A 25,280-nucleotide genomic window follows, 5' to 3' on the forward strand; every position below is an offset into this window, starting at 1 on the left:
GCAGGACTCCTGTGGTCTTTGGAAACCACATGCACACTTTTTATAGCAGATTTTTATCTTGATTGTATACACTAAGACTCACTCTTTGCATATCTTGCATAACGTTCCTTCTACTTAAAAAAGAAGCAAATGGCTTCTCACCATCCCTTAAGGAGTTGTGGCTCTCACTCCAGACCGAGCTGCTTGGGGAGGTGGGAAGAAGTCTATTTTCCCATGAAACACATATCTACAAGAAAAGTGATAAAAGAGTGTGGTTGTAGAAAGCCAAGTCTGTATATTTGCCATGGAAACAGCAGTTATAAGCAACACAGTGATGGGAGGAATATCAACTACTACAATCTGATTTTTTCCAGCATGCAGACACAGCAAACTGTAGGTTGCTCCTTATGCAGCTTGATAGACTTGCCAGTTTTATTATCTTGGTAATTTTAGGTCTTTTCTGGCTGTTACTTTTGAAATGTCCGATGTATCCTTTGCTATATTCAGGAAATATAAGGAACAAAATGAAAAGGAGAAAGCAAGGGTGTAAAGGACTCTCACCTCCCTCTGGACTCTCATCTAGTTTTTGTGAGGTCAGCTGTTGGCCTGATGCATGTTTAATTTGCCCCTATGTCGGCTTTTAACATCATTTGAAATGCCTTTAAGTATCTTGGCCCAGAAGGGTGCGTTTCCCACAGATCACAACCCATCTCCACCAGGTCCATGCCGGTGTCTCTTGTACCCTAGAAAATCTGAAATGACATAAGACACCTATGGGCAATGCTATAGAAATAGTTCATACACATCATTAGATGAACTATAGAAATAGGATGCAGCATAAATGACCAGTGATTATAGGTAAATGATAACATTCAAAGGCTTGTGGTACAATGATGAATACGGTGTGAACCTCTTCCTTATCATCTCCCCAGTTTTGGCAGCACTGTGCTTAAACATTCAAACAAAAAGAGAAGATACAGCAAACTTCCAGTTTTATGTAGCACATCAGTTTTGCCAACTCTTTTTCAATAACAAGGTCACAGGTCCCAACCATCCAAAGGGCAGTGACGAGTCACTTCTGCGTTCTGTATGCACACACGTGAAAGGAAAATTACCTAATAATTTCAGTTGTTATCCCTCAGGATTACTCCACAGTACACATTTTTCCACATTTCTATTGTGCCATTAATCTTTATCCTGTGCCTTCTGCAGAAACATCTCTTTTGCTCCCACAAAGGCTGCCAGGCTCCTGCTCTCCAAGGGGTCACAGGCTGCAGAGGAATCCACAGAAACAGGAAACCGGGCTTCCTCCATCAGTTCTGAAACATTAAAACCTGTTTCCGTTCCACAAAAATAAAGCCCGCCAGGGCATCCTCTGGGTAGGCTCACTGTGTGAGCTGCAGCTCAAGAGGAGGCAGAAGCCACAGGATTTCTTGCTTGAGAAATAATTGTGAGATACCTTGTAGTGCTTACAAACCAGCAGTATGAAGGAGACAATCTTCTTGCTGCTCCTATTGCATTTGCAGAGTGGCAGTGCTGGATTTAATACTCCGGGAAAGCTCTGGACCACAGGCCAGGTTGGTGAAACCCAGACAAGTGACTCAACTCCATCTCTGACTACAATTGCAGGGTCACCCCATCCTGAGATCCAGGCTGCCCAAGTGAATGTCTCGCAGGGACCTGCTTTCGCATCCTCAGGCAATACTACGGGAATGAAAGCGGTGAAAAAACCCTCCGATCCTACCACCTCTACCCCTGCAAGCCGGACAAACGGACACAGCAGTGGTGGATCTGACAAAGATAAGATGGGAAGCTTGTGGAGCAGTGAAGGGACATCTCTAGAGAGCGATGCCAGACAGGTCCTGCTCCAGCAAGATGCCACCACAAGGCAGGATCCAACTACGGGGAACAGGTCTCCCAAGGAATCATCCCTCAGCACTGGGACCACCAGCACCCAGCAGGATGCCACCTCCAAACCATCCGGCTTTGAAACTACCAGAGGAAAGTAAGGAAAGTTACTTATTTTTTCTTGTCTCCTATGTATTGCTTAGGAATGGTTGTTTTCCTGTTCTCACTGAATTGGCGAAAGTCCTAGGAATACCAGTAAGAATATTTTCCATCTAAAACAAGCAAGGTGCCAAACCTGCAGCATTTACTCAGTCAAAACCATATATTTGTAACAGAGTAAATGCTGCAATATTTTATTCCTCAGGGTTGTTATCTCAAAACCAATAGGAAAGTCCCTACATGGGTGGGGAAGGACTGCAATAGATGTCTCCCTGTTCCATGCACAGTAAACTTTGGTTGTTTTGGTTTTTGTTCTTTCTCTTGTGGGTAAAAGAAATTGCAAATGCACTTTTTCATTTGGAATCTGTTAAAAATGATAATGCCCATAAACCTCTCCACTAAATTGAAAACACAAGCAATTAAGTGTACAAAAGGCATCAATGTCTGACAATCTGAAGCACTTTATTCTGTGATAGGAACTTATGAAAAGTGGCGTTACAGGTGAATGTGCATTCAGAACTGTATGTTATAACTTAACAGAGAATAACTACACATTGCATAGTATATAAAAATGTACTGTCTGGTTTTATATCTCTGGAACACTCCATTATTTTCTTTGTTCCTCAATGTCTTCAATTCTCAATGGGGATGCCAATACGGACTTTGGGGATGTTTCAATGTTCACTTAATTGCTTATATGTATTCAGATACTAGTAGAAAATGAAAGACACAAATAATTGGTTGTTTTCCATAGTATTTATGAAGAGTGGTATTTTTTCTACCTTTTACATAAGATAAAAATATAGAAAGCAAAAAATCAGCCTGGTGAACAAGGTCGTATATTTCATTTATCACAATGGGATGCGGCTGCAACTGCAGAGAGGCAAAATAACCAAATCTTGTCTTGCTTAGCAACTTATTTCATCAGTTGTTGAGGAGCAACCTGCTGTGGAACATACACAACGGTTACAAGCTCTGTCTTCCTACCACATACAAGTGTTTTTACTATCAGCACACGTTTTGAGCTTTTCTTCCAGTTTTGCCACTGACCTGGCCTGTGATTTAAGCAAGTCACTTCACTTTTATGTCTACTTATTTTCAAATTTTCATGTCACCAATATCAATGAATAAAGCAATACTGGAACACTAGAGCTGTGCTTCAGTAGCAGAGAGGGTTTTTCCAAAGTTCAGTGATATTAAATGTGCGCACCAATTCAATGTCAAAGAAGAAAACTGATGATATATTCCTTTCAATTGAGTTCATGACAGACACAATTTTAGCCTGCGGAGAGAGACAATTGCAGCATTTCACTGCATAAAACAGCTTAAACAACATTGGTGCTATGGAGCAAGTCTGAGGTGGCGTCCCAAGCCTAGGATGCTCATCTCACCATTCCAGATCCAGTTTTACTAATGACTATTCAAGGCACCTCCTGAATACTTGAGACATTCATTCAGGCTGCAAATTAACCACGCTATCTCCAGATTGCTGGATGGGTCTACATTACTCTCTTCTCTTAGTATTTGTATATTAGATATTTTACAATTATCATGAATTCGGTGAGGGTCTTCATAACCTTCCCCTGCCACTGCCTTGGGTAGCGGTGAGTGACAGTGGTTTATCACATAGCACAGAAGAGTTTAGTTCAGTCAGCAGTGGGGACAGATTTGCTGTCATGGGTGGTAGCAGTGCTGGAATATTTCATCCGCACGACCAAGCCTCTGCATTTTTCCCTGGAAATTGCTTTTGCCTGTATCAGCTTCATAGGATTTCTAGTGTACTGACAAATGAAATTGAATGGTTAAGCTCAGCAGATGGCTCAAATACACAAGACACGTAGAAACGTGATTTAACCGCCTAGTTAATGCAAGGTCCGCAGTCGCTTTTGATCATGTCACTTTTTAATGGAGCAGAGAGAACAATTCTCGAATCAATTTCTTACCATTTTGCATCAGTGTGCATTTACAATACATAAAGTCATGCATGGCTTAGGTTTCTACCTCACTAAGTATATTCACTGTGACCTGGAAGGAGGAACCTCTGACGCTGCCACTTCAGCTGCCTTGGTGGCTGTCAGAGGACGTTTGACAAGAAGCATTTGCTTTGCCCTCACAATGTTGTATTCCAGCCATGCAGAAGACCTTTGCAATGAGCCCCTCTTGGCCAGCAGCATCTTGAATGTACTTCTGATGCTTGGCTGTAAACCCACAATCTAATTTTCCTACACATGCCAAATGCTGTGCTATTCCCATGGCAGTCCTAAAGACCAAAGCAAACAGCTCACCCAAGCTCTAGTATTCACTATGCAATTATGCACTCCAATAATGATGCATGTGGCGTGGTACCAAGAAAATCTAACTGTCCAAAGAGTATTTAAATACAAGTGTTTTACACTTCTGTATTACATTCCTGGTAAATAACACCATAGGTCGTGAGGAAAAGCCTGGGGCGGGGGGGGAATCGCCTTGAATTTCATGGGCTTTGGCTCAGATCCTTTTTGTTCAAGAGCCCCCTAAGAAATGAAGCAGTGACAGCATAAAGATATAGGTCTGCATGAGTAAGTGCCAAATGAGGCACAAAGCAAGTGGCAGGGCATTTAACCATTTAAAGAAGCTAAATAAGAAAAGAGAAGCTGCTCAAAACAACGCTATGAACAGACTGAAGAACAACATTCACCCCTGGAACTGCGATGGGTCTTAGTTTTTATCATTTTCATTTTGTCACTTATAAAAGTTCTTATTTCTTTTGGTCAGTGTTTCTCCAAGTGGAGAAGCCGTCACTGACATACTACAAGCCCCTTTTCTGCAGATTATAAAAGAACTAACAAATCAGGGAAAACCAGCACCACCGAAGGTCATCTGAGAAGCATTGGCAGTAAACTAGACCAGAACTACCTCAATGAATTTCATACTCTGGGTCAATTAGATGGTGGAAAATAAATGTATATTCCATAGGGAAAAATGTAGAATTAAGACCATTTTAAAGGGCAGTTTGTCTGGGTCTTGAAATGTGCTTTGCTGGATAATTCTCAAAGCAGATTAATGGGTATCTTCTCAAAAGTCTTAAATTCTACCCGTAGGAAAGTTTGATTATTTTAAAGGGCTCTGAGCACAGAGAGGGACGTACGGTCTGAAAGAACTGATGCGGTTTGCAACAAGACAACTGCTCAAATGCTAAAATAGATTGGCAAAGAGATAAGTGGAAATTGTGAATTAATTTTTGCAGCACAGGTAGGACACATAATTGGTCACAACAGCAAATAGAAACTTGGATGAGACAAAGGGGCTGTTCACAGGCCAAGGCTTCAGCACTGGGTACATAAAACAAGGAAACGAATGGGGAGAGTAGAACTTGTGTTTTGTAACAGACAGGACAAAATGTCAGGACCCCGGGTCCTGAAAAAAACACATTAAACCAATGGTGTGACTGCCCCCACCTAATCCCTCAGGTAAACAAGTCAGCTGCTTCTCAGGACTACAAACATATCCCATAACAAATTTACCATCACTTACTTTATTCCATTGTATATCAAATGCACTTTTCAGAGCCCGTCCAGGTTTTCCATTCCAATCAGTTCATAAAACAGATTTCTCAATTTAGTTATTTTAAGGTCTGTCCCTAGTGAGTACTGAGTTTTTATTTCAGGTGAGATTCATACATTTTGGAGCAAAGGAGGCCAGGCACTGAACCTAAAAAAAATGATTTTGGTTCAGCTTTATAATTTCTTTTTGAACTAGAATTTGTATTTTTGATAGGTGAATTATGTTAATTTAAAGATACAGAATTTACTGTATGACTAGTATCAAAAAGTGAGGGGGTTTTGCAGTCACCCAGTGGAGTTCAAAGGACATCGCTGACACTAAAATATCATCTCCCATGCAACAGAAAAAAAATCTTGTGAGGGTGCTTTCTCTCCTTATAATCTGAGTGTTTACATCATGTCAATCAACGTTATCTCTCGTCATCTGGAGTTGACAGTTTGTTTAAAGCAAGCTGAAAATACATCACAGCAATGTGCTTTTATACAGCCCAAATTCAGGGCATATAGTCTGGTCTTCTCTGGGAAAAATGGAAGAAAGGGAGGAAAGAAGGAAAGAAAGAAGGGAGGAAGGGAAGAAGGGAGGAAGGAAAGAAGGGAAGGAAGGAAAGAAGGGAAGGAGGAAAGGAAGGGAGAAAGGGAGGAAGAAAAAGGAAGGAAGAAAGGAAAAAAGGAAGGAAGAAAGGAAGAAAGGATGGAAGAAAGGAAGAAAGGAAGAAAGGAAGAAAGGAAGAAAGGAAGAAAGGAAGAAAGGAAGAAAGGAAGGAAGAAAGAAAGGAAAAGAAAGCAAGCAAGCCCTGGTCCCTCAGCCTCTCCTTACAAGGCATCTACTGGCTCCAGATGCTCGTAGCATCTTTCTGCATCACATTTGCTGAGGTGTAAAGGACAATACAAAAGGAAAACAGGTGTAGAATCAAGATAAGTAGCTCATAAACTGTTCCGTGAAATTCCAGTCAAGTGCATACAATGTGAATGAGGCACAACCACCAAGCCATGCACAGGCTTTAACAATGGCCTCAGCTCGGGATCCTTTTGTATCCTTCAGCAACACAATAATCTCATTTTCATGATTCAGTGATGTTCCACTGAGCTGATTCAATAGCATTTCTATTAAAAGCCAGGTAATCTAATTTACTCACGGATAAAGAAATAACTCATTTTCAGATATAACATGAAAGGGACAAAATTAAATCTATAACCTTTGTGGCCTGGCTGCCACTGGTGTTCCCGTTGTGCATGGCTTTAGGATTACTGGCCAGGATCTGTGCTTACAAGCACATGGAAGAGATTGCATACAGGTACACCTGATACTATATAGCTGGCAAGTTTGGTATTTGTTTTCTTTTTGGTGACCTACCTGAAGAGCAGTTCACAGTGGGAATAGGCTGTGGAAGGGCAGTCTCCCAAACTTCCACCCACTCTATCACACTAACAAAATTATACTTTTTTGATGTTAGTGTAAATAGTGCTTCACTTTTCAGTGACATCGGGTATCACAGCATCAAGAGGACACATTCAAAGCCTGCTGAAGGAAATAATGCCATTGCAAATGTGTTCAGAACAATCCTGTCACAAACCAGATAACTTGAACAGCAAGCAGTCCCTGCACAGGACACCCCACAGTTCACACCGTGTGTCTGAGGACATTGTCCAGTCTCTTCTTGAACACTGTCAGGCTTGGGCTGTGACACCTCCCTGGGGAGCCTGTTCAGTGTCCAGCACCTCTGGGTGAAGAACCTTTTCCTCAAGTCCAACTGACCCTCCCTGGCACACGTTCCTGCCATTCCCTGGGTTCTGTCACTGGTCACTTAAGAGAAGAAACTGGTGCCTGTGCTTCCCCTTCTGAGGAAGCTGCAACCATGATGAGTTCTCCTCTCAGTCTCCTCTTCTCCAGGCTGAACAAACTCAGGGACTTCAGCCGCTCTTCATACGGCTTCCCCTCCAAACCCTTCACCAACTTCGTAGCCTCTTTTGCACACCCTCCAGTAGCCTAATATCTTTTTTATCCTGTGTCCCCAGCCCTGCACACAGCGAATGCTCCAGGTGAGGCCGCCCCACATGCACCAGGACACGGGTCCCTCTTGGCTCCGGGGACACTGTTGGCACATGTTCAACTCGCGGTCGCCCAGAGCCCGCAGGTCGCTCGGCACGGAGCTGCTGTGCAGCATCTCGTCCCGCTGTCTGTCTGTACAGCCAGGGCTGCAAAAATCCGGCGCAAAATCACGGGCAACGGCCGCCACCTGCCGGCCCCGCCCGGCAGCACGAAACCACCATATTCATGCTCAAAAATTCAGGTCAAGAAGCTGACACCGGGGGGGCACACCGGTTTTCCGGCTGCAAAGACCACCAGAGACCCTTGATGAAGACTCTGGAATAGCAAAGATGGACTGCCGGTGAATGACGGGGTTATGGAAATAATTTATGTTTAATACATTAACTAAGCAGTGGAGACACATGAATACGCAATTGGTATATGTAATAAATACCATGAAGTGCAAATCACATGCACACTCGATTAGAGGAGCAATCCTCCGAGCGTCCAGCACGGCTGTAATAAAAGTGCCTGCTTTTTAACACTTTGAAACAGTGTTAAAGGGTCTTTTTGCTGACTTCTCCGTACCACAGGCACACGGCCCCTGAATCGGGAGCCAGGGGTGTGTATAAGTCCACATGCTTATTATACAGGTACATAAAAGCAAATGGGGTGGGTTTTGTCACATAAAGTCCAGCCTCAGAAATCTGCACAGTAACTTAAGAAACCGTATTTGTTTCTTATGAAAGCTTAAACGAAAATAAATGAATCACTACTTAGACAGTACCTGCTATTCATCTCCTAGCTGTGCATGACAGGGCAGGCTTCGGTAGGCTTTGTGGTTTCATTATGCACCTGGGGAAGATGCTTTTTGCTGCAATTCACATCCCTTTGAAGTTGCTAGATGTTGCTCGGTAATTCCCACCATATATAAACCTTCATATCGTGAGACTGATGCACATCGCTGAGGACAAGTCAGCTGAATACAGGGAAACACTATGGTAATTTTTCTCACATTCTCAGAATGTAAACTGAGGGAAACACATATTATTGGTGCATACTCGCGTAGACGAGGCATTGGGCTCCTTGCCATGGACACAGTCTGGGCAGTCCTTGCTTACAACTGCTTTGAAACCACTTCTGTTTCACATGCTGCATCCTTTCTGTTTTCTGGCTAATTGTGCAAATGAAGAAACACTGCATGGGAAAAAAATAAACAGGACTGGTATAAAAACAAGAGTAGAAAACTTTTCTAAGAGGGTATTAATGGAAGATCTAAATAAGCTGTATGGGATGTGTAGGATCCCAAAAGCTAAAGACGGGCTTAAAGGCACCATTTGGGTCCCACTGATGCCCTACCAGGTGCTTTGCTCCACAGCCCATTAGCTACTCAGGAGTTGGGATTTGCAATGATCACAAACCCCAGCAGACCCAGGGCACACTTACTGCAAAAGAAACAAATGCTTCTCTTCATACTGTGCTCTGCTTCCCAGATAGGGTCGAACCGCCCTTGATGTGGAGTTGGGGTAGCCATATTTTGATTTGAGCTGGAAATATGCTGCAAATATCACAAAGAGCCTGTTTCAAAGTCCTGAGGACTCCCAGGTGCTGTCCCATGTCTTGCCCCCAGTGAGGTTTCCTGGCCAATACATGCAAGAGGAGGATGAAATCTGTCACACGGGCTTTGTGCCAGTCGGGGACTTGCACCGCTCCCTCCAGGCTGGGCTTCTCTTGTATGTTGCAAGGATTTTGTTTTGTTTTTAAATGCAGCTTTTCTGATTGAAATCAGGCTCGATGAAAAAGAAACACCAGGGTCCTGCAGCTCTCAACAAAATCTGCATGTTAGAAGCCTGTGTTGCTGATCTGGAATATATTATTCCATGGAGGGTAAAGAGGATTTTCAGGTTTAAAGTCCTGTTATGCATATCAGTTGTCTTCTGTTCTGCCTTTGCGTTAACACAGCCTGTCATCGTTCTTCTGCCACGCTTCAGCTTCTATTTCCAAATCTACATTTTTTCAGACAATTTGATTTCGAAATTATATTTACATTCTTAACATCTCCTAATGAGCTTATTTCATTGGTAGCATAAACCTAATTATGAGTCACACCAGGGGCTCTTTTGCTGGGAATGTTTCCTCCAATTTAGCCTGATCAAAGATTGCTGGGCCACGTGAGAACCACAGCTTCAGACATTGCACTCGTGTAGCTTAAGAATGAGTTAAATATTTTAGATAGAAACAATCTGCTCAAGTTGAGTTAAATTTATGGTATAGACCAGAGACTGAGTTCAGACTTCCTTTAAAAATCAAGAGCAGTCCTTAACTGATACATTTGGGATGTATTGTACCATGTTTTCCTTTGGAGGGCATCTCCAAATGGGAAGGTTCCAAGAGCTGTTACCTTGAAGCTGGCCATGCTCAATAATAATGATAATTAGTGGATTTACCTCATGAATTTTAAAAAGTAGATTTTTTTTGTAACCAAACTCTCTGTACTCCAGAGCTTTCATGTATTTTACAACTGCTTCTTATGCCTGTTTTCATTGTTTTATCTTTTCTTTGATCACGTTTGCTCAGATGTATATTGGAATTCAATTACCAAAAATTATACCCCAACGGTATACACTACAGAAAAGGTCGACACTGCCAACACTGCCGTATGTCTTCTGCTGAATCCATTTCTCTGGTGAGCTCTTGGGTCTGCATGGGAGGGTAGAGCACAAGCAAGGCAGCCAGGAGCTCAAATCCTAACCTCACCACAGGCCCATTGTGGCCTAGATTTTTAAACTGGACTCCTATACTTGAGTTGTGGGGTTGCAGAGGTGGTAAGCTCAGTACCCAGCTATACCCAAGGTGTTAGTTCTTAGTGCCTCACTTTCCAGACAGCCAACTTGCAACTGTAAAAGAGCTGTGGTGCTGCACGGCTGCTTAAGGTGGTGTTATCACTTCATATGTCTTCTGATCAGACTTTATTTGCCATCAGTTAATTGCTAAGGATTATTCGGGAATTTAGACATTTACATTGTCTATACCAAGTTTAAACCGCAAGCAAATCATGAGCAAACCCCAGTGCTAAGTCAGAACACCTCCTGACCAGACCCCTGTGTTCAGTATCCCAACCACGTGCTGAGAGACTTTGCTTTTAAATCTCTGTGCTGCACTTTAGAGGAAAAAACATGTTTTAATGGGGGGTATGAATGCAGAACCCTCACTACAGCTGGGAACTGGAAGAGATCTCATGTCCATAGTGAAGAAAGGAGCTCAGTGGTAGGGCCACAGGCAACCTAACGAGGCTTGATGACCCTGAGCAACCCCACCTAAAACATCCACCCACCCCCATGGGTTCCATTTAAACTCAGGCTTGAGCTCCTTCTCCTTATAATTATGATTCAGTTACAACTGCTTGACTCAATGTTCTCAGCCTACAGGAGACTGTAAAGGATCCATATGCCCCAGCCGGAGGGGTAGTGTAAGTAACTTCTCTGTAAAACTCAAAAGATTTCAATCTCCTTTTGATTCTGCCAATTTTATGTGTCTCCAACTTGCATAGAGTTGCTCCTGGCTTCCACAGAGGTTGTGAGATGAGTATCTAATTTTTAAAGCTTATGGTTGAAAGCTGCATTTAATCTTTAGTAAATATTTATTAATGGAGGCTCTAATTTATACACACAGACAAAAGGCTATAGCTAGAGGAGACAGAATATAAAAGAAGCATCAAACAAAACACACAGCCTTTTTATACTCAATTAAAAAGAAATATTACCCTAATGAAAATTCTTAAGGAAGTGGGGGCTGAGTGAGCGAAACTGGATCAAAGAGAATTGATAAAAAGCCGTTTTCTATGAAGAACATTATTCATCAATTAAACAATGTGTGTTGTGTGGGGGAGCACCACAATATGACCCTGGCAATAGAAATACGGAGAGGTTCAATCTGTTGGCCTCACTCGGCATCTCACTCCCCAGGTTATCCTGCTGTTTGCTCAGGAAACATTTTCCAAGCAAAACACCACTGAATGTGATAGGAGTGCACTGGTAGGATCGCTGAAAACAAAAGCCATCACTTAAGAATAGATACTGATACTATTGTGTGTTTTCTGCTGTTATTCTTGTTTGAAGCAGTGTGTATCTGTACTAATGCCAATTAAGTAAATGGAACTAATCTGTTCCGTTTTTGATTTCTACTGCAAGGAACCCATAGCAAGACACTGATTTCAGGGCCAGCTGGGTAATGTAAATATATATTTCCTTACTGAATTATGAAACACTAAGAGTACTAGGACAACTGGAAGCAAAGGTTAGCAGCAAAACATGACCCGTGTTCTCATATACAAATACTGGTTTGGAAGTACTTGCAAGTTCAGCTGCCATACAACTGAAACAATGTCTTGTCACTAACTTGCCAAGTCAAAAATGAAATGTGTTTCAGCATGGGTAAGGGAACAATATATGACCTGGAAAAAGGCTGTACTAAATTAGAGGGCAAAAAAATACTGGACCAAGTATACCTTTGTTCCATTGGCAGAAATGCAATAATATATTTTTCAAGATGCCTTCCAGGCTGCAGCTTGGGGACTTTGAGATAGAGGTTATAGCTACAACTTTATGTTTAATCCCCCCCACACCACAACAACAAAACAAACAAACCCAACAGCGTGTGCTTTTGTGAAATCATTTACCTGCTTTTTAAAATCCTTCTGGCTTCCCAGATTTCCCAATCTGGCACAATTTATGTTTCTGGAAATACCATGTTGATCTCCCCACCTTTTCTTTCTCCTGCAGAGCAGTATACAGGTGTGCTCCACATTTCTGGGGAAAGGGAAGAAGAGTAGAAATCTTTACCCATAACATGAAAGTTACATGTGGTTAAAATCATTACTAAACAATCCCTTGAATTCTGGATAAACAGTTTCTATAATCTGAAATACAGGTGTATTTTAAGACCTGTCTTACTACAGTCTAGAAGAGCTTCTTCATGCTTGGTGCTCCACAAACGTTTACAAAGAAAAAATCAGATTTGCAATATAAATATATGTAGAGATGGAAAAATTACTGTCTGTTTTCTATGTTGTGAATGGGCAGCTGAAACACCAAGACTAAGACTGCACTGGCAGTCTGAGAGAAACCAAACTGAATTTTCATCCCTTAGTCCTATCCCTAAATGACGGGTTTAACTCTCCTCTTTAAGTATCATATATCATAATATTGCGGAAAATTATATTTGTACTTTTAATTACGTTTCGCTTCTATTCCAGGAACTGGTGTGCCTATGTCCACACCAGACTCCTGCCCACGGTGGTGGTGGACAACCTGGAAACCTTCTCCTCAGCCAGAGCAAAGCCTTGCACGTGGCAGCTTGGATCCTGTGCCCAGAGGTGCGTAGAAATAGGAACAATAAGTATTTGTGAGTGCTTTATCAACAGGTGTAGAAGTTTGTTGGAGCAAAAGGCATAAATGAGAGGTATAAATATGGTTTTTTAATTATATCTCTATTGGGTATTTATTTCTAGCACAGCTTTGGTCAGACAACGAACTTAGGAAAGTAATTGGCCTGGATAAAACTTGTAAACAACGTCTCTGTTCAACATATTCAGGTTGTGCTTTGGGTGCCCGATTCTTCAAACGTTAGATTTCAATAGTAAATGAAACTGGGTTTTAATGCACGGGTCTGGAAAATCACAAACTGAATCAGCACGAGCAAAGCAGAGTTTGTAACACATTTTTCCATTGAAAAATTTCAAAAGGCTCTTACGCATCAGTGGGAGTGTTGTGAGAATTGTCCTCTAGGTGGTACAGCAGAATGCGTTTCAAGCTCCAAGGCGAAACTGGGAATAGAGGGTTGTTAGGATTTGGTGACGGAACTATAGTTGAGGGCGTTGCAAAACTGTGGAATGGGTCCTGTGGTTGAAATGTTGCCATTTTTTCCCCTAATTCAATCTAGAAGATTCACAATAACCCTGGTTTCTGGTTTTGTAGGAAAAATAACTCCTTGTGCTGTAAAATAATTGTCTACTACATGCATTTCTGTGGCTTGCCTATGTGGAGACTTATTTTTGAAATAGCTATTCCCGATTAACTCTTTTCATGCACGCTTCATTATTTTTTATGAGGGCTTTCAGGAACGGATTATGCTAATGCAGAATAAGGTAGTTTTATCATAAAATAAGACCATCCACACAGCAAAGGAACTGAGAACTCTCTTGATTTCCGTTCACCTTAATCTTTATTGAGTTCTTGCTGCTGAAAAAAAGCCATTTCTCAGAGGCAAAGCTGGCTGGGGACACATGTAAAGCTACTGCCAGCTGCTATGAATTTTAATATATATAATATTACATCCCCTGTGAAGGGGTGACAAGATTAACTACCGTGCAAAATAAGGTGGCATTTTTTAATTCGTTGGGAGAACGTTTTTTGGCTTGACAGTCTTCAAATTTCCCCACCTTTCTGGGATGATTTAGACAGGGATTTTGAGTCCAAACCAATTCTCTAACCTTTTTATCATTGTATTTTCCAAGATTTGAGGTGTTCTTCATAAACTGCATGATATTCTTTTTTATTCAAACTTTGTATTTAATGTATTAAAAGAGGCAAGTAGCCTTGCTGTTATTTTCTCCTATGTGCCCTGCTGCACTGTGTTCATTGTAAACTGGCTTGTCTGAGGTTAAGAAAGCTAAGAGGAGGTGTGGGGGTAGCCAGGACATGCAGAATGTGTTGGAACAGAGAGGCAAACCCACTGCTGCCTCTGCACTTACATACTGTAACGGTAATAGCTGAGGCATCACAATTACATACCCATACCCTCCGTACATCTACTTCCAGAGTGGAAATTTTCATGCTTTATTGGATTAATGCTTGTATAATCTCATTGAAAATAATCAGAATGAAAAGCTGAAAGTGAACGGACGTGGCATGAATTAGTTGTGAATGCTATTTTTCACCGCTCTCAAAGAAAACAGTATTTAGCTATCGTATTTCTGGCTCGCTCTGTCCAGTTTAACAGATATGAATTGCAATGTCTTCCATAAAAGTTAGCAGTATTTGACTCCTGAAGGAGATATTTAGTGAAGAAGTCTGACAGCACTAAACAGACACCAGTCAGTTCCCTTTAAAATCCATGCAGATGATCTAAAGGCTTCAATATTAAAACTGTGATTGCTACTGAAACACCAAACCCTAATTAGGCTTCGCTTTCAGATTCAAGCAGTTAATGAGAGGATACATTTGACATGTAAGATAACATAATGTAGTTACACACGTATGGTCCAACTCCTGTTTGGCCACCAAAAACAGGCTTAAAATGTTCTTGTTTTCCAGGTCCCAGACAAGCACGCAGCAAGCATACAGAATCAAACACAAAATAGTGACACGGCTGGAGTGGAGGTGCTGTCCTGGATACAGCGGGCAGAGCTGCCAGCCCAGAGGTGAGCGAGATGTTTGGGATATTGTCCATTCCCTGCACCTGAATTGTCAGAGCAGCCAAGCAGAATGTCCTTTCCTCTCTTCCACTCCAAATAAAACTCATAAAATCCTCAGCCTTATTCAGTTTTTCTAAACTATGGAGTTTGCACTCAGCGTTTCTCTACTTTTGACCTTTTAGTTATGGAGTATTGCAATGCTGGGGATATTTAATCCAGATCCTCTATTGAATACTTGTTGTAAAATTCATCTACAGCACTATGACTCTTCTGGCTTTCAGTTTCAGTCTCTAAGAGTATATTTTAGACACAATTAAATAAGCTATCAACTTTGTTTCCCTCTGAATTGAGTAGGACTTCTGGTTGTTTCAACAGTAACTGAATTTTGCTGGGTGTTACAGGATCCCTGTATAATTGTGCCCCCCCTCCTCTTTTTTTTCCTAAAATAGTGTTTTATCTCTGCCCTGGTGATCAAACGTATGGCAACATACTGTAGTTTAACATCTGTATTACAGCTATTTCTTTCCTACTGGCCTTAAACAAGCTGCCCTTGAAAAATAAGATCTGGCATCAGCATTCATATTTTAAATGAATGAATATTACAAGAAAGGCCATTAGATGTGGTAGGGAATTCAATCAGCAGCGGTAAAGTAGAGACTGTGATTAAAAATTAATGTAGAGGAATGAAGAGAAATCACTGTTACTCATATCCAGGAGGGAGATTTCAATGCTGAAGAGCCAGAGCCTCAGCACACACAGAATTCTCCCTGTGCAGCTGAGCATGGAGTCAGATATTAACATGGGACACAGTCAGCCAGGCTGTCCAGTGAGCATGGGTCAGATGTCTTAAAGATTCATTTTTAAAAAATGCAAACATTAGCAAAAATACATTAAAAATGCTTATTGAAGGGTAACACTGCACTTGATCGAAATGAAATGGCATCAAAACAACAGGGAAGCACTGACCAGGAAAAAATAGCTGTATAACTCAATTTGTAGTGGCATCTGTGTAGAAATAAGAATAAAGGAAAGTGTTGTCAAGCGTTACAGGAGCGGGTTTGAAATTACATCTCCTGGGTTCTATTTTCAAACCTCTTCTGACTTGCTAAATAACTTGGGGCAGCCACTTCTAATCTGCATACCCACGTTTACCCATCTAGAAAATTGAGATGACGCTTATCTCACGGGGGGCGCTGGGATATTTAATTAATTAACGCTTGTAGAAGTGCTTAAAGAGATTGGGATGAAAGGTGTTATGTCAGAAAGGCTCTTCTTCTGTGCTTCTGGAATGCTGCCTCCCATGAGGAGCAGACCACCAGCACGAGCCCTGCCTGGATTATTCAATTCCCATGAAGGGATGTCAGCTAATGAACTTGAACAGTCGGGAGCCCGACAGCCTTGTCCTCAGGCATTTATTTCTCCAACGAGGGGGGGAGAGATGGTGCAAGCTCTGACTGGGGGTCTCCAGAGCCGCTGAGCCCTCTGCTTGGCCTCTCTGCACTTGATCTGCTCAACAACAGAACCGCTATTGAAGGGTTTCTATGCCAAGGGAACTGGGGAGTTCTGGCAATATGTTTTAGATCCTGGGAAGGCACTGGTAGTGTGATGTGGGTTGCCTGTAGCAAATGCTAATTCAAAACGCCTTCTGGTTTAGCATCTTCCTCAAACCAAGTGAAATCATGCACAGCTATTTCAGTCTCACAGTCTGGGCAGGAGGAAACACTTGTCACCATCTGATAGTTATTACTAGACATCTGTAACCTGTATTTGGTGGTCTCCTTGTAACTGCTCTCAAGGTAATGTGTGGTGAGTGAGACAGAAGAGCCTCTGATAAGACACATGTTCAGGTCATTGTTTCTGACTTTACCTCCCATGTGGCAACACATGACTGAATTGGTTAAGACATGGATCCTAGTCCAGCATGGGCAATGCAACTTAACAAAAAACTTTTTAAGAAGGGAAATATGTATATGTAACTTCTCACAAGTCTCAGGAAACAATGCAGTATAGAGAATTCAACATAATTTTTTTTTTAGGGGGGTGGGAATATCTAATGCTTAACTGGGAGAAAAACCACTAAAATGAAAGGGCTTGTAATTTCTGAGTCGCCACGTTCATTGCGTGATTTTTACTACATGCAGCTTTTTTTTAACTTTTCACCCTGAAGCTGGAGAAAACAACGTGCGTGTAGCAATGTCTGAGGGGAAGAAACCCCTGTTAGCTCATGCACACATGGTCCTTGAACACTCTATTATGTGTCGTGAGCGATTTCAAGAGCTAGAAGGTTCAAATATTGATCATGCTGTGTTTGAATTCACCTTTACTGAGGAGCGAGGCTCGGATGACTTACTGTGTATGAATGAGTTTCTGTTGTCCCTGGCTGTGGTTGAGAGCAAGGCGCTGGTTTCGGAGTTGCTGACGGTGCCACAACCATTGTCAGTGCTGAATTCTCCTGCACAGCAGCGATGTCATTTCTCCAGCAGATGGCTGTAAAATGTTCTGCACAGGAGCCAGCGCGCCGCTCTGCATGGGGTGAGCTGCACACACAAAAGGTAGCGATTAATTCACCTTGGAACATGGGGAATGGGGCGGAAACTCCCCAACTCCCCGCAGGGATTTCCCTTCAGCAACTCCCACTTCATCAAAAATATATCGGGAGAAAAAGACACGATTTCCATATTTTTAATATTCCTTGAAATGATTTTGCACCCTGTGTTTAAAAATACATGGGACAATAAATTATACATCTAGGTTAGTATATTCAATGATAGGAGCCTAATGTTTGATTCCTATGTGTGTCACCTGATATTCAGAAGTGCTGAAGCTCCTTGAGAAGCTGGAATTGTTCCTTATTGCTCAGCATTTTGAAATGCTGCTTTTTTTATTTTTCCTTGTTGGTGTTGCTTTCTTATTGTAAATGGCACTATAAGGTGGGTCTAGAAGTCAGATTTTTAGTTTATATTTGATGTTTTTAGCTTAAACAGATCATAACATGTCCAATTTGTAAAGGTCTCAAACACGAATCATTTGATGGCTCTTTCCAGCCTAAGGAGTTTATGTATTGGAGTTTGCCTGGTGCTCCCGTCACATCTGCTGCCTTTCAGCATCTGGGATGGGGAATCACAGGTGTGGGACCAAGGAGCACATAAGGCTTGATCACCATATGATGTGTCAGAGTGGTTCCTTTGGAAAAGGATGGAGCCGCACTGGAAAGATGGTATAGGAGAATATATATTGCAAATGACTCCTTTGAATTTGTTTTCACAAATGAAAACCCTGATTTTCTAATGCTGCCTTTCCTTACAGTGATGAAATGTAATAACTGTACAATATGAGGCGTTGTCTCTGGGTGAGTTTTGTGGCTGCAGTCCTTGCTGCTTTTAGAAGCATTACCATGCACTGTTGCCTTGCTCCGTTACACGTTTGTTCCAGCGGAGTAATATTATGTCCTGTTTCTTACAGAGCTTAAGTTATCTGAGCAGTTTAAAGCATTAGTAAACAGGCACACAGCAATAAATATATATCCTTGAAAGTCTAAAATTGAATAAAATTGGAAGGGATAAGATGGATGGTATTAAAAGAAAAAATCTGGTGTCCATAGCAGTAACAGTAGCAGTGAATACATTTAGAGCAACAGAAAGATCGGTAAATGAAAGAATAAAAGGACATCGATCAGTGGGTCTTTATCATGGGCAAGTAACTGACTCCCTTGTCATAGATAATATCATCACATCACAGCCCGATAAATCCTGTGTAATGAATTTGGCTGAATGCAAGTATTTAACTCCTGTCAATAACCATGCCACAGAAAGATAAAAGAAGCTATTGAAATTATAACTATTTGAGGATTTTGTATTTCTTATCAACCAATTTCAATAATTTCTATCAAACTTTCAGTCCGTATGATCATTTCTTTTGAGTTCCTGTCCTAATTCTTACCTCCCACTGCTTAATTTACAGCCTCAGACACCTTATATCATGCTTAAATGTAATCTATCGATGCTCATATATACTGCCAAGAGGCTAATGAAACATAGGGGATTTCTCAATTCAGCATTTTATCGTGTTTCCTTGGAAACTCACATTATGGCCGGACTAGTTTTTAGTATTTGAGCTGGAAAATAATGTCACCATACCCAAGTTATTCTGCTTGTGCTGTACTGAAGACTGGAAATCCCATCAGAGCTATATAAAAGGCATCCTGTAGATGTGTTCCAGCTGGAACAATGTCGGCTTCAAAATGCTTCATGAACTGAGGAAGCACATAAAAATTGGTATGAGTTTAGACCAGCAAGTTTACAACCTACTTTGTATGTATTTCGTTATTTTAAACAATAATTAAATGAAAGCAACACAGTTAAGCCCAGTGCTTAGAGAAATGAGTCGGGAAGGTGGAAATTTGAGTTCAGTTCCCAGCTCCATGGGTTGTTCGGTACTTTTTGTGAGTCAAGGCGCTTGACTTTTCTGGAACTCTGTTTCCTCAACTGTATTACTGAAATAATAATAATGTCTAGCTTTTTGCAAATTGCTTTGGGATCTTTGGGCTGAGGTGTAAAACAAGCATAGAAAATCTCATCTGCCACGGCCAGAGAAAATATTTACAAACTTATCAGCTTTGTGAAGTTTTTTTTAATGTATATACCAGTTGCAAATCTCAGATGACGTTTGTTGGAATTTGATTATGTTTTGAAATAGTTTTTACTTTGTAGGTGCTGGAACAATATAATATCACAACTGCCTTTAGTGGGGAAATTTCCATGGCTGAAGATTTGTGTTATCTGTCAAAAATCTGTTTCAACAAAGCCGACTAATTTTGTAGCTATAAAAAAAGCATTAATTTTACAGCCGACAATCTTTGCATTGTCTTTGTACTGATGTTTTATACTGATTTAAAATGTTCCTCTAGAATATTTAGCCCTGGAGATTTCAAAGGTCTGTTTGTTATAGGGCAGGTTTTGGCATTTCAGTGTTAACACCAACCACCGCCAGTCTCAAAGCCATTTCTAAAGCTGTTCACTGGCTTCTTCACTGTGGTCCCACACCATGTGGACTAAGCAGACACCAAAAATCACTGCAGATGATTCACCAACTGTTGGTAAAGTTGGTGTAGATTAGGGAAAGCAATTGTTGTGGAATCCTGATTGCCATGCTCAGTGTTTCACTCACATCCTTTCCTTTTTCTCCCTCTTTCAGCTCAAGAACAAAGGTCACTTATGCACAGCAACCAGGCTGAAAGCAGCACAACTGTGGGTGAGAGGACACCGGGAGCTGCTCAGGACCCCGGTGAGCCAGGTCAGCTGTTGGAATGACGGTCACCTCCAGCCCATCACTCACTATGTGACTCTGAGAGCACTGCAAAAACGAGCTGAGAAAAGTCCCTGTCTGCTGGAGGCACCTGCACGAACTGTTGGTTCCCAGCAGTATGATTCTCTGATAGGCAAAAGAAACGGAATGTAAAGGCACCAGTGGCTCAGCATTTATAGAGTGACTTGTGACTGAACTGAAAACAGGGAAGTCATTCTGCAGAAAAATACTTAAACTGTTATATTATCAAGTAGAATAGATGAATTAAAAGGAAAACAAACAAAAGGAAAAAAAAACCCACACAGCCAAAATAACCCCAAGCCCAATCTAGGAGTAATGTAGACCAGCATTGGTCGTAAAAGAAAATGGAGTGATGTTAATTGATTCACTCAAGACTAAAAATTCAGGAACTTTTCACCTGGCTTTCAGCTGATGTCTCTGAAGTTAAGGACACTTTCTTTTGTTCCCTGTCACAATGTTTTAACGCTATTTTTTTCTTCTCATTTTGTTTTCTGACCAAGCACTTACACAAAAACTGAACGAGAAGATTAGCAGCCAGGAGATGAAACTGGCTTTCCTACAGAAGAAGGTTGACAACATTGCGGCTGCGATGAATGATGTGAGCAAGATGCTTTCGTCTCTGGAAGGCAAAATCAATGAAGATAAGGGCAGAGACTTCCAGTCTTTCCTAAAAGGTAGGACAAATAAATGAATGTAATCACTCACCCAGTTAAAGGTGACAGAAAAAAAGAAATGCTAAAAACATTAATAGACTTGCCTATTCTATTGTTCAACATTTATAGGGAGAATTCTCTTTTTTTAGTTTCATTTCATAATAGAAGGATTTGTTTCTTTTGACATTTGTTATGGTGTCTTTTATAGCCACAAAAAAAATTTACATTGTCTACATAGTAACTTAAGCCACTATCAAGGCATTTTCAGTTAATTGGAGCTTCTGCAAATATTCTTATATGTTTTGTTTCTTTATCTCACAGCTGCTAAAGGAGGTAGTATTTGCTCTGCTACTAAGTGCAAGTAATATTCTTTAGTACATAATTCACATATACAGGGGAAATGTATAAGGATTTCCATGGTGGTTATATTTATAACATGGCAAATGTCCTGCTGAATAATCTGCCCCTGCTCATATTCTGTATTCATGGTCGGCAGATGAGAAGAACACGGCCAGGGATCAGGAGGCCGGGCAGGCCCTCACCAGTAGAATTGCACACCTATTCTTTGTGACTCTGCCACAACATCTGTTTGTTACTCAACTATTAATGCAAATGGTGCTTAACAAACAGATTGGGACCTAAGCGTTCATTTCTTTGATATGCAATGGTTTCCTCATTTTTCAAGGGTTTTCCCCAAAGTGTTTGTGTTTTACACTTTGGAATCCAAAAGACTTTTCTATTGTTTAAAAATAGAAAGAGGGAACTGGAGCTCCTTCCATGGAGATAAAACTAAATGAAACAATAAGTGCTTGTGTATCTCTCTTGAATTTACCAAGTATTGTCCTATTTATCGTATTTTCAGTCCTCGTCTGTCTCCTGAGTTGCTCTTGTTGCATGCTAGATGGCTCTCTTCTACCCTGGATCACATTTATCCCATCTCACTCAGTGACCTGCTTTCACCTCTCCACATATTGCTAGATGGCATTCTTGACCCTTGGGCACACATTTCATTTCTCTTTGAATATATCCTATTTCCCTTTTGCTTTTTCTTCATTCTTTTTAGTATTCCACTTGTTCTAGCTGTCATTTTCATGCTATTCCAAGAGGTGTTTTGCTGCATCCTGTGCTAATTAAAATGTGCAGGGATGAGTTGTCAGACACTATTAGCCATCCTCTGCATTCCTCGGTTTTAGATTTTTCTGTATGGATGGGTAAATTGGGGCAGGGACATGTGTTTCACTTCTGTACAGCACTGTATTTGCTCCCACTCTGGAAAAAGATGTTGCTAACACAATTGGTTTGATTTTTTCCATATTTCTCCTTTTCCCCAAAGGTCTCAAATCCAGAAGTATTAATGAATTAATCAAAGGCATTGTCAGGGAACACTTTAAAGTATTTCAAGATGAAATGCAAGAGAACATGGCTCAGATTTTTAAGACTGTGTCTAGTTTGTCAGAGGATCTTGAAAATACAAAAGAATCCATCAAGCATCTGAATGAAACCCAACAAAAATTTGCTCAGGAGATAGACAGTGGGCCAACAAAACTTGACATTCTGGAGTTGAAGAGCCATATGGTACAGATGAAAGAGGAAATGACCCTCACTTGTGACAAGCCTATGAAAGCTTTACAGGAAAAACAGAGATCCTTGGAAGATAACTTGCAGCATCAACAGTCAAGAAGTGTCATTTATTATGAATCTTTAAACAGGACTCTCACTGAAATGAAAGATGCTCACGAACAACTGTTAGCAGCTGAACGGTCTTCAAGCCAGGACATCCCTTCAGCAGATAAAGTCACCGAGTCCAATGTTACAGAGTACATGGTCACACTGCATGAGACAGTAAAGAAACACGGCATGATGGTGCTGCAGATCTATGATGACTTAAGAGTCCAAGACAGCAAGATCAGCAATCTCAGCATTGCACTGGAAATTCAGAGAGACTCTGTTCTGGGAGTCTGCGATGACATGTTGTCAGAGAACAGAAGGGACTTCCAAACTCAGCTGGCAGCAACCCAGGAGAACATGCTTGTCCTAAACAAAAGTGTCTCTGACCTGCTCCTTCCATTGGACAACAAGGTGGACAAAATGAATGAACAAATTAACGATTTGTGCTATGACATGGAGATCCTGCAACCCCTGATTGAACAAGGGATACCTTTTAGTTTGACTTCAGAATATGAACAGCAAATCAAAGCTGAAGAAATCAACGAGAAGCTTGAAAACCTCACTACTTCCATTAACAGAATGAGTTCTGTAATTGAGGAACTTTCCAAAACTCAGGAAGGACTTAAAAATGAATCTCAGGCTTATCAGGAGCTGTTTGAGAGCCGTGTTAATGAATGCTCCATGGAAATAGAGGATGGATTAAACAAGACCATGATAGTACTAAACAGCGCTATTGATTCTATTCGAGATAACTACGTACTGAAAGATATGCTGCATGTTCTAAGAAATGAAACTGAAGTCTGCTGTGGCGGAGCTGAGAAACTGGGCAGCCTCCTGGCTTTCATTCCCCAGTTCCAACAGCTGAATGAATCCCTCCAGATGCTGGTCCTTAGGAACAAGCATGAATTAACTTCACAAGTAGTGCCATCCCTTTCTGATCTTCCATATGATGAGTCTGACAAAATTATCCTTCACAATTTCAGAAGACTTTTCTCTATTTTAAATGATACATCGTTGAAAGTGGACAATCAACAACAAGATATTGGCCGCCTGGAAGAAAAACTATTGGACTCTCTGGAGGAAGCCAAGGACCATGAGGTTCGTCTTCTGAACGTGGAGTCAAAAATCTCTAAGTTTTTGGCAAACAACTGTGTCTCACTGAAGAAAAACAAAGCTGCCTCGACAGAGAAAGAACAAATGGTCTCACTTCAGCTCCAGACGCTGAGTTCCAGGATCAAGGCCCTGGAAGCCAAGTCGATCCGTTTCTCAAACACCATTCCAGTTGTGAACAAGACGGCTCACGAGGCCTGGGGGCTGTGTCAGGAAACCAACAGCAGCATCCAAAAAGTGAACGCCAGTATACCTGTGCTAATTAAACTTGCTCAGCCAGATATCCCCCTGCTGCAGAGAGGCCTCCAAGAGCTTGTTGAATCTGTGCTTGAAATAAAAGCAGGAACTATCTTGACAAATTTAACCCAGCACGTTGACATATCGGTGGCAAGTGCAATGAATAACATCACCAAATCTCAGAAGCAAGTGAAACCAGTTTTAAAGAAATCAGCCCCAGTGAAAAAAGGAGCAGCAAATGTCACCGTGAGCCTGGCAAGCCGAAGTCAGAGAAACGTGGATAATACTATAGATTCAGGTAATGCATTTTACTCTACTAAAAATGAGGGGGTTTGTAATACAGGTATGTAACCATTGTGAGCTGAGGTGGCAGAGGTTGGCTGAGGGTGAATAACAAGTCCTCAGTCTGCCATAAAGAGCGTTTCAGGGGAACCTGAGGTTTCTTGAGCTTCTTCCTTACAAGAGAATTTCTTTTCCTTGTGAGGAGACTCTGCACGAAGGCATCTAGAAGCTCCATTTCATTTTCCTTGATAAATTCACATCTGATCAGTTTAAGACACATGTGCATGCACACACACTCATCTGAGAACCTGACCTTTTGAACACACCTGACAGTTTATTCAAAATCTCCCAGGGCTTCCAGAGAGACAGTAATTGATAACTAAATATTGAGAAAATGTTGTTAAGTTATTTCCTGTTCAGACATTACCGAATTGACTCACTGGAGTCACTTCTTTCCATAAGGAGACCATTAAGTTGCTAAATATTTGATTTGCTTCTAAACAACACCCCAGTAGATCCTGACAGAGCTCATGATTAGTTTGAAGATGTTTGTACAGCAATGGCAAGCTATTTCCCAAAAGAGCTTCTGGCTGCTTCCCCTCCTGAAGAGCAGCAAAACTCAGCATTAACTGGCTCTCCACACTCCTGCCATACTGGATGTAAATAGCAACTGCATTCACTTTATTCTTTGCTACTCACAGCTGTAATGTTAGCCTTTAATTTGACTTATAAACTTCCTTTTACTCATCAATTTAAAACACTAGTCTCAATCTCAATATCATTTCCCTTTTTGTGATCTTTTTCCTGTTTCTTGGATGTCCTTCTTGTTTATGATAAGGAGAGGCCAATTAGCAGAGAGGCTGCCGTGTTCTTAAACAAAGCTCTTGTATTTTGGGAATACGATACAGCCAGCACAATCAGCTGTTTTCCTTCCTTTTCTGCTTTCCTTTCACACTTGGTAAATATGTCAATGCTGGGTAAATACAAGTGAAAAATAACTTCAATTAAGTGTGCGGCAAAACCGTTATCTGAGG

General features: G+C 41.2%; 1 protein-coding gene across 2 annotated transcripts in view; it reads left to right on the forward strand.

Annotated features, from left to right (window-relative positions):
* Positions 1-1,247: 1,247 nt before the first annotated feature.
* The window catches only part of MMRN1 (multimerin 1), a 28,934-nt gene continuing 4,901 nt past the window's right edge, over positions 1,248-25,280 (forward strand). Inside the window, exons 1-6 of one of the 2 annotated variants that reach the window (XM_005498031.3) lie at positions 1,248-1,984; positions 12,812-12,931; positions 14,871-14,977; positions 20,165-20,263; positions 20,797-20,970; positions 22,283-24,262. In XM_005498031.3, the coding sequence (XP_005498088.2) occupies positions 1,464-1,984; positions 12,812-12,931; positions 14,871-14,977; positions 20,165-20,263; positions 20,797-20,970; positions 22,283-24,262 (3,001 nt within the window). In that variant the 5' untranslated portion in view covers positions 1,248-1,463. The remainder of the gene's footprint in view (positions 1,985-12,811; positions 12,932-14,870; positions 14,978-20,164; positions 20,264-20,796; positions 20,971-22,282; positions 24,263-25,280) is intronic. The other variant, XM_021289731.2, reaches the window with a different exon arrangement.

The sequence above is a fragment of the Columba livia genome, chromosome 4 (assembly GCF_036013475.1).
Source record: "Columba livia isolate bColLiv1 breed racing homer chromosome 4, bColLiv1.pat.W.v2, whole genome shotgun sequence".
NCBI lineage: Eukaryota > Metazoa > Chordata > Aves > Columbiformes > Columbidae > Columba > Columba livia.